The sequence below is a fragment of the Ursus maritimus genome, assembly GCF_017311325.1.
Source record: "Ursus maritimus isolate PB19 chromosome X unlocalized genomic scaffold, ASM1731132v1 scaffold_X1, whole genome shotgun sequence".
NCBI classification, from domain to species: Eukaryota; Metazoa; Chordata; class Mammalia; order Carnivora; family Ursidae; genus Ursus; species Ursus maritimus.
In genome coordinates this window covers 113127180-113134617 of record NW_024423319.1, presented here as the reverse complement: position 1 = coordinate 113134617, position 7438 = coordinate 113127180, and the positions used below count along the sequence as shown (strand labels likewise).

The window sequence follows — 7438 nt, the reverse complement described above, 5'->3', positions numbered from 1 at the left end:
TATTATTATTATTATTATTATTATTATTGTTCATGCTCCTCACGGCTTTGAAATTAGGTAGGTATATGAGCCACCAAGTCTTGTTACTTAATGCAAAATTACTAGATCACAAATTTGTTTTGTGATATTGTGCTAGCCATATTTCGATATGTTTTCCTTTGTAATCCTATGTATTTTATTTCATGCATTTAAAAAATATTATTCTGGGGCGCCTGGGTGGCTCAGTCCATTAAGCGTCTGCCTTCAGCTCAGGTCATGATCTCATGTCCCTCTCCCTCTGCTGCTCCCCCTGTTTGTGCTCTCTCACTCTCCCTCTCTGTCAAATAAATAAATAAGATCTTTTAAAAAAATAAAACATATTATTCCAAGAAGAAACGTGTTGGTTTCATCAGACCGCCAACGGGGTTCACAAGACAAAAAAAATTAAGAAACCCTCAGCGATGTGTTCTGACAGATGGAGTAATTGAAGTATTAGCTACCCTGGACATACAATAATGGCTTTACTAATGGGTGTCCGAATTCTTCGTATTGTGCTGCGGTGACGCGGCCTAGCAGAATATGATACCACGTCCGTCTGCATCTCCCCAACACCCACTGTGCGTTTAGCCCATAGAAGAATCCCGTTTTCATGCATCCCTTTGGAAAACAATGACTGATGGACCCCAAAAGACATTCACAGCTGAAAAGGAAGCTAATGGCAGAAAGAGTATAAGAATATCAGAGCGGGGGCGCCTGGGTGGCACAGCGGTTAAGCATCTGCCTTCGGCTCAGGGCGTGATCCCGGCGTTGTGGGATCGAGCCCCACATCAGGCTCCTCCGCTATGAGCCTGCTTCTTCCTCTCCCACTCCCCCTGCTTGTGTTCCCTCTCTCACTGGCTGTCTCTCTCTGTCAAATAAATAAATAAATAAATAAATAAATAAATAAAATCTTAAAAAAAAAAAAGAATATCAGAGCAGATTTTAAGAAGACAAACAAACCAACTTCATTTTGAAAAGAGAATCCATTTCCCTAATACGCTTCTTCCTTTATTCAAAAATATTTTTTGGTGGGGAGAAGATGCTCAATGCCACTAATCATCAGGGAAATGCAAATCCAAACCACAGTGAGAGATCACCTCACACCTGTCAGAATGGCCAGCATCAAAAAGACAAGAAATAACAAGTATGGGGAAGGGTGTGGGAAAAGGGAACCCTTGTGCACTGTCAGTAGGAATGTAAATTGGTGCAGCCACTATGGAAAACAGTAGGAGGTTCCTCGAAAATATTAAAAATAGGACTACCGTATGATCCAGCGATCCCACTTCTGGGTGTTCACCCAAAGAAAACGAAAACACTGACTTGAAAATTGATCTGCACCCCCACGTTCATTGCAGCATTATTCACAAGAGCCAAGACATGGAAACCACCTAAACACCTACTGAATGGAAAAAGAAAATATGATATATGTGTGTGTACACACACACACACACACACACACACACACTGAGATATTTTTCAGCCATAAAAAAATGAGATCTTGTCATGCGCGATGTGGGTAGATCTTGAGGGCATTATGCTAAGTGAAACAGAGAAAGCCAAACACCATGTGAGCTAACTTACATGCAGAATCAAAAACTAAATAAATGAACCAAGCTCACAGACACAGAGAACAGCTTAATGGTTGTTGCCAGAGGCGAGGGGTGGGGGGGGTGAAATAGGTTAAGGTGTTCAAAAAGTACACACTTCCACTTATAAGATAAATAAGTTATAAGATCGATAAGTCCTGGGGATGTCATGTACAGCACGGTGACTGTAATTAACATCACTGTATTGCATATTTGAAAGTTGCTAAGAGAGTAAATCTTAAAAGTTCTCATCACAAGCAAAGAAAGTTGTATAACTAGGTATGGCGACAGATGTTAACTAGACTGATTGTAGTGATTGTTTTGCAATATATACAAATACCAAATCATTATGTTGTCCACCTGAAACTAATACAATGTCATATGTCAGTTATACTTCGATCAAAAAATCTTTTGGGAATCTGGGATGGTGATGAGTGCTCTATTCCCTGGGCTATAACCACCATTTGATACCATTCTGTGCAAGTAAGATGTTCTTTTCTACAAGTCCCATGTCTTCTGCAATTTTCAAATACAACTGCTCTCTGAGAGAGGTTTACCTAACCTAAAATCACCTGGGAGAAGCCTTCAGGCACCCCCATCCCCACAGGAGGGCCACAGAGGCGGGTCTCAGTGGTTTGCCCATGAACCCAAATCCCTGGCAAGGCTGACTGGCCAAGGGGGAAGACGTGACCCAAACCGAGCCAACCAGATGCTCTCCCCTGGGAATCTGGAAGTGGGACCTGAAGTGACTCCCTGGTGCTTTGAACCGCGGGCGAGTCAACTTGGGGCTATAAGGTGGGCGTGTTTGGCGACGTGCACGCTCAGGCTGGTAGATCAACCCAGGACAGGACAAGGGAATGCGCAGAGGGGTGCAGATGCTTCAGCTGTCCCTTCTGCACCGGGCCTTTGTACCCATGTTAGAGAAACCCCCTTCGGGCTAGGGCTGGTCCACTGGGGACCCTAACTGCTGAGTTTAGAGTTGGCCCCAATGGCACCCCCCTAAGGCAGCTCATGATTGCCCCGGGCCCTCTCTTCCCAAGCCTCAGTGTCCCACCAGTGCCTCCTGCAGGAAAGCACACAACAGCCCCCCAGGCAGCATACCTCGGGTCTGCCAATGCTTCTGCGGACTCTCGCTCCAACCCCTTCCGACTGCTCCCGGCTCAGCACTGACAGGGTGACCTTCTTGGAGGACGCCATATCGAAGTCAAAAGAGAGTGTTCCGACGCTGAGCGGCAGAGGAGCAACAAAAGAGCAAAACCATAAGGCGGACACATCCAAAGACTATGAAATAAAGGAAATTAAATTCAGACCTGCCCAAAATATTAACGGCTACAATATATTGACTGCTTAGTCTGTACAAGACCTGGGTTAGGAAATTTAAAATAATGCCGGTGAACATGTACGAGTACTAATGTATTAGTACCACTAATTATTTGCAATCTCACGCAACCCTACAGCCATCTTTTACAAGGTTTAGCAATAACAGCTCTGCTGGGCACTTACTAACCTCTAAGGAGCACTTTATCTGCTTTTTTTCTTTTTTAAGGAGGCTCCACACCCCATGTGGGGCTCGAACTCACGACCTCAGGTCAAGAGTCGCTTGCTCTACTGACTGGGCCAGCCAGGAGCTCCTTTATGTCATTGAAGGCTCTCAACCTCCCCAACCCCACATTGCCCCCACAAGGTAGGTGCTGCCGTGCAGCTGAGAGAGATTTACGTGGTGACTAAAGGAACACGAAGGAAATCCATGAGGTCTGTGACTCTCACCAGAACATGTCGAAGATCTGGGCCCTGAAAGGATCTTCGAGGGTCACCAAATTCAAAGATCCATCTATCCCTAAAGTTCAGGGCCAACTTTAGCGCCAAGAAATCTCTGAGCTTTGTCAGGAAGTCTTCAAGAGCGCAGGAAACTGAAGGAGGAGGTGCCCTTGAAAAGGCATCCTGTATTTGAGGGCCAGTCTATACCCCGCCTTTATTATTCAAAAGAGTTTTCTCTTTGTGGGCCTGAGTGCTACTGAACGGAGTATCCCAGAACAAACATAATCCATCTCTTTTCCACTTCAAATGCTGCAGACGATACCACCAAATCTCTAAAACTCTTCTTCAAGCGAAATACAACCCATTCTTTCAAGATTCCTACTGAAATCGGGAGAGATGCTCTAGCAAGAAGCGTAGACCCTAGAGCCTGAGAGCCTGGGTTTGCATCCCGGCGTCACCAGGTGCCAGCTGTGTGACCTGAGGCCACTTGCTAAGCCTCTCTGTTCTTCATTTTTCCCATCTGTGAAATAGGGGTACTAAGACTGCCTACCTCAAAGGAGTGTGGTCAGCCCTATAAGAACTTCAGCTGCTGTTATTCAGAGCACTCTACCCGGCAACACCCGGCCTGCCCGTCAAAATGTGTCCTCCCCGAGGCAGGCAATCAATCAATATTATTGGGTGCTGGTGAGGCTCAGAAATGAGTTTAATCCTCAAGGCGGCACAGAACCGTCATCACCTACCTACAAGCAACTAGGAAGGCTTTTACCCCCTACGTGCGCCGCTTCTAGGTCCTTCCAGACTCCCGCCCGTAAATTCCATGCACTCGAAAAACTGACGAGGTGCTTACCTAATCGCAGTGCTTTGCAGACAGGAAGGCCGCCTACCACTTTCGCCCAGTGTCAGAGCCCTATTGAAGCATCTCCCGTCTCCTCCTAGGAGCCTCCCCCGGGAGTCGACGGCGGGCTGGGGAAGGCGGGGTCCCGCGCCGGGAGCCCAGCACCCCCGCGGGCGTGTGGTCCCCACGCGGCGGCGGCGGCGGCGGCGGCTGGGGCGCGGGCACTGAGCGCAGGGCGGGGAGGGCGCCGAGCCAGCCGCCTCACCGTGACTCAGCGTTTCGCCGCCCGCGGCCGCCGCCGGACCCGAGGCGGGAGCCTGCGGATCTCGCGGGCCCCGGGCGGGGGGTGGGAAACGCTCCATTATTTCCGGGCCGCGGGGCTCCTCTCGCACCGCCCTCCACCCCTCCCCTGTCTGCTCTGCTGCCCAGCGACCTCTGTGCCCCTCCCGCCCGGGAGACATGAGACCCCAGAGTCTGGGGGCTCGCTGAGCCGGGCAGGTGCTCCGATCCGGCCAACGCGGGTTCCAATTGTGCCTCCATCACTTAGCTGCGCGAGCTGGGGCAGGTGGCTCAGCCTCTCTGTGCCAGCAGTTCTTCCGCTGTGAAATGGGGATAATAGAACCCACCTGGTAGGGTTGTAGTGAGAATTCAGTGAGCTTGGTTTGCCCTCAGTACTACACGATTGTTTGTAGCATAAATAAGTTGCCGGCTGTTGGGCACTAGAGCAAGAGGGGCTGAGGGGTGGGGAGGAAGATGGGAGTAGCAGAGCCAAGACTTTTTTGCTCCTGCCTGAAAGAGACACGCTCTAGTGGGGAGACAGTTGCTTAAGAGCTTGGTTGTTGGGGAGCGCGGTGGGCAGGCACTGGCGAGTTTTCCCAGACCAGTGCGCCCTTGCGGGAGCCAGCGAACCGATCTAGTTCATTGCTGGAATGCTTAACCAGGGGTAGAGGCGTGGCTGCCGGTTTCTGTCCTTTAAACATCAGGAAGCTCACTGTGTGATTTTTGAGAAAGGAAAGTAAGTGGCACTTCGAAAACAGGGGCCAGAAAACTCTAGTGGGCCAGACGTTTTCAACTTTGCAGGCCGCAGACGATCTCTGTGAAGACCGCTCCAGGTGGCCTTTGTAGCAACAAACCAGCCACGGACAGCATTAAAATAAATGGGTGTGGCTGTTTCAATAAAACTTTCATTATGGTTACTGTTGGGGAGGAAGGATTTCCTCTGCCCTCCAAGATCCTTCTAGCTGGACTAAGAGTCAAGTTGACATGAGACAGATGAACATGAGAAAATCAAATTTAATGTCGTTAAGTATGGGGAATCCACACGGCCTGAAATTCCAAAGACGCTGAGGCACCAGGAGGCTTATCTGGCCTTGTGAGCTCAGGGGAGGGGGCGGGGCGTGGGAAAACAAAGGGAAGGAAGACCATTTGCAGGAAGGTGAGAGATGTTTGGAAAACGAAGTTTGCCCTGCTGTGCACCCAAGTTTCTTAAGTAAAATGGAACCTCTGTTAAGAGGTCTCTTCTTGGTACAGGCTCTCCTTTCCAATGTAAATGTAGGCGGTTGCGGGAGAGGTAAAGCTCTTTTCCTGATTCTGCTGGGTTTTGATCTCATTTTACTCAAAATAGTCTTCCTGCGGAAGTGGCCATTCTGGGGGAACACCTGGGTGGAACAGTCAGTTAAGCATCTGCCTTTGGCTCAGGTCATGATCCCGGGGTCCTGAAATTGAGCCCCACGTTGGGCTCCCTGCTCAGTGGGGAGTCTGCTTCTCCCTCTCCCTCTGCCCCTCCGCCTGCTCGCGTGTTTTTTTTCACTCTCAAATAAATAAAATCTTTTTAAAGTGGCCTATCTCGAGGTGACGTGCCCTTGTCTCTACAATACTGAAATTTGAATTTCATATAATTTTCTCTTGTTATGAAGTATTATTCTTTAGATTTTTTTTTAGATTTCAACCGCTTAAAAATGTAAAAACTGCTTTCAGCTCACAGACTGTAAAAACTAGGTAATGGGCCAGGCTTGCCTGCAGGCCTAGTTTGCAGACCCCTGCTCTGAAAGAAGAGGGGAGTAGAGGAACAAGGACTTTTCTCCTGGACGCTCTATAGGTCAGTGGGACTCAAATCCTTCCTCTCTACCTTACTGCGATTCAAGGCTAATTGAGATAATACACATGAATATTAAAAGTGCTATGAAATAATACAGTATTGTTACTCATCATCGTTATGCTGACTCCTGAAACTGTCTCCAAATAAAATAGAAATATGGCCTCCCTGTCTGGCTCTTTGCAGTCTTTAGTAAATGCTTCTGCATTTGCTACCAAAAATGTCAACATTTAGCCAAATGCCTGGGCCTGAAAATCAAGCTATCCCCGTCACTCTTCCACCTTGAAATCCTGTGGATTCCACGCCTAATGCCTCTTAAACACGAAGGCCACCGGCGGTCATCTTAGCTGATAGCCACGCCCATCTTCCTGCCTTCGGGCTTGCCGCTGGCCAATCCGCTCTCCCCATCCCCGGAAAATGGAATAACTGTCCCAAAACCTCAGGGCCCTCAAGAGAAGGTCTCTTGATGTCTCTAATCTGGCCTCACCCTCAACATGCTGACGCTTGCTGGAATAACTGTCCCAAAACCTCAGGGCCCTCAAGAGAAGGTCTCTTGATGTCTCTAATCTGGCCTCACCCTCAACATGCTGACGCTTGCTGGAATAACTGTCCCAAAACCTCAGGGCCCTCAAGAGAAGGTCTCTTGATGTCTCTAATCTGGCCTCACCCTCAACATGCTGACACTTGCTGCAGGACACACGCACACACACAGGGGCACTCCACTCTCTCTTTCCACCAGGCTGACTTCTTTTAGGCTTCTGGAATGTGCATTCTCCCACTTGTTAGCCTGCTGTGCCTCTCTGCCTGTGACTTTCTCTCTCCTTGATCTGGCTTATCCCCATACGTCTTTCAGCTCAGTTTCCATGTCGCTCCTGCTGGGAAGCCTTCCCCTCAAATCTGGGTGAGACGTTCAACATGGCCATCATTGTGAGACAGAGAGGCTGAAGGGGCTCCACGGGAAAAAACTGCCTTTTTCCTCCTTTGCCTGCTTCTGTTCTTGCTAGGACCTGCACCCCTGCCTTATGTCCTCCTTGTAAAGGTCAAGGAGTCAACGATTTCTTTGGAGACTTCCAGTGCAGTAGAAAACACCTATGGAGTGACCGGGTGGGTCATCGTGAACTTTTTCCAAGACCACTGACTCCAGAC

The 7438-nt window shown here is 48.8% G+C and overlaps 1 protein-coding gene across 3 annotated transcripts in view; it reads right to left on the bottom strand.

Moving 5' to 3' along the window:
- Positions 1-4415, bottom strand: part of PIR (pirin) — a 108824-nt gene extending 104409 nt beyond the window's left edge. The window contains exons 1-2 of one of the 3 annotated variants that reach the window (XM_008696391.2): positions 4210-4415; positions 2706-2885 (exon numbers count right to left, since the gene is read on the bottom strand). In XM_008696391.2, coding sequence (XP_008694613.1) covers positions 2706-2801 — 96 coding nt within the window. In that variant the 5' untranslated portion in view covers positions 2802-2885; positions 4210-4415. Of the gene's footprint in view, positions 1-2705; positions 2886-4209 lie in introns of those variants that run through there. The other 2 variants (XM_008696392.2, XM_008696393.2) reach the window with 2 other exon arrangements.
- Between the last annotated feature and the right edge of the window lie 3023 nt (positions 4416-7438).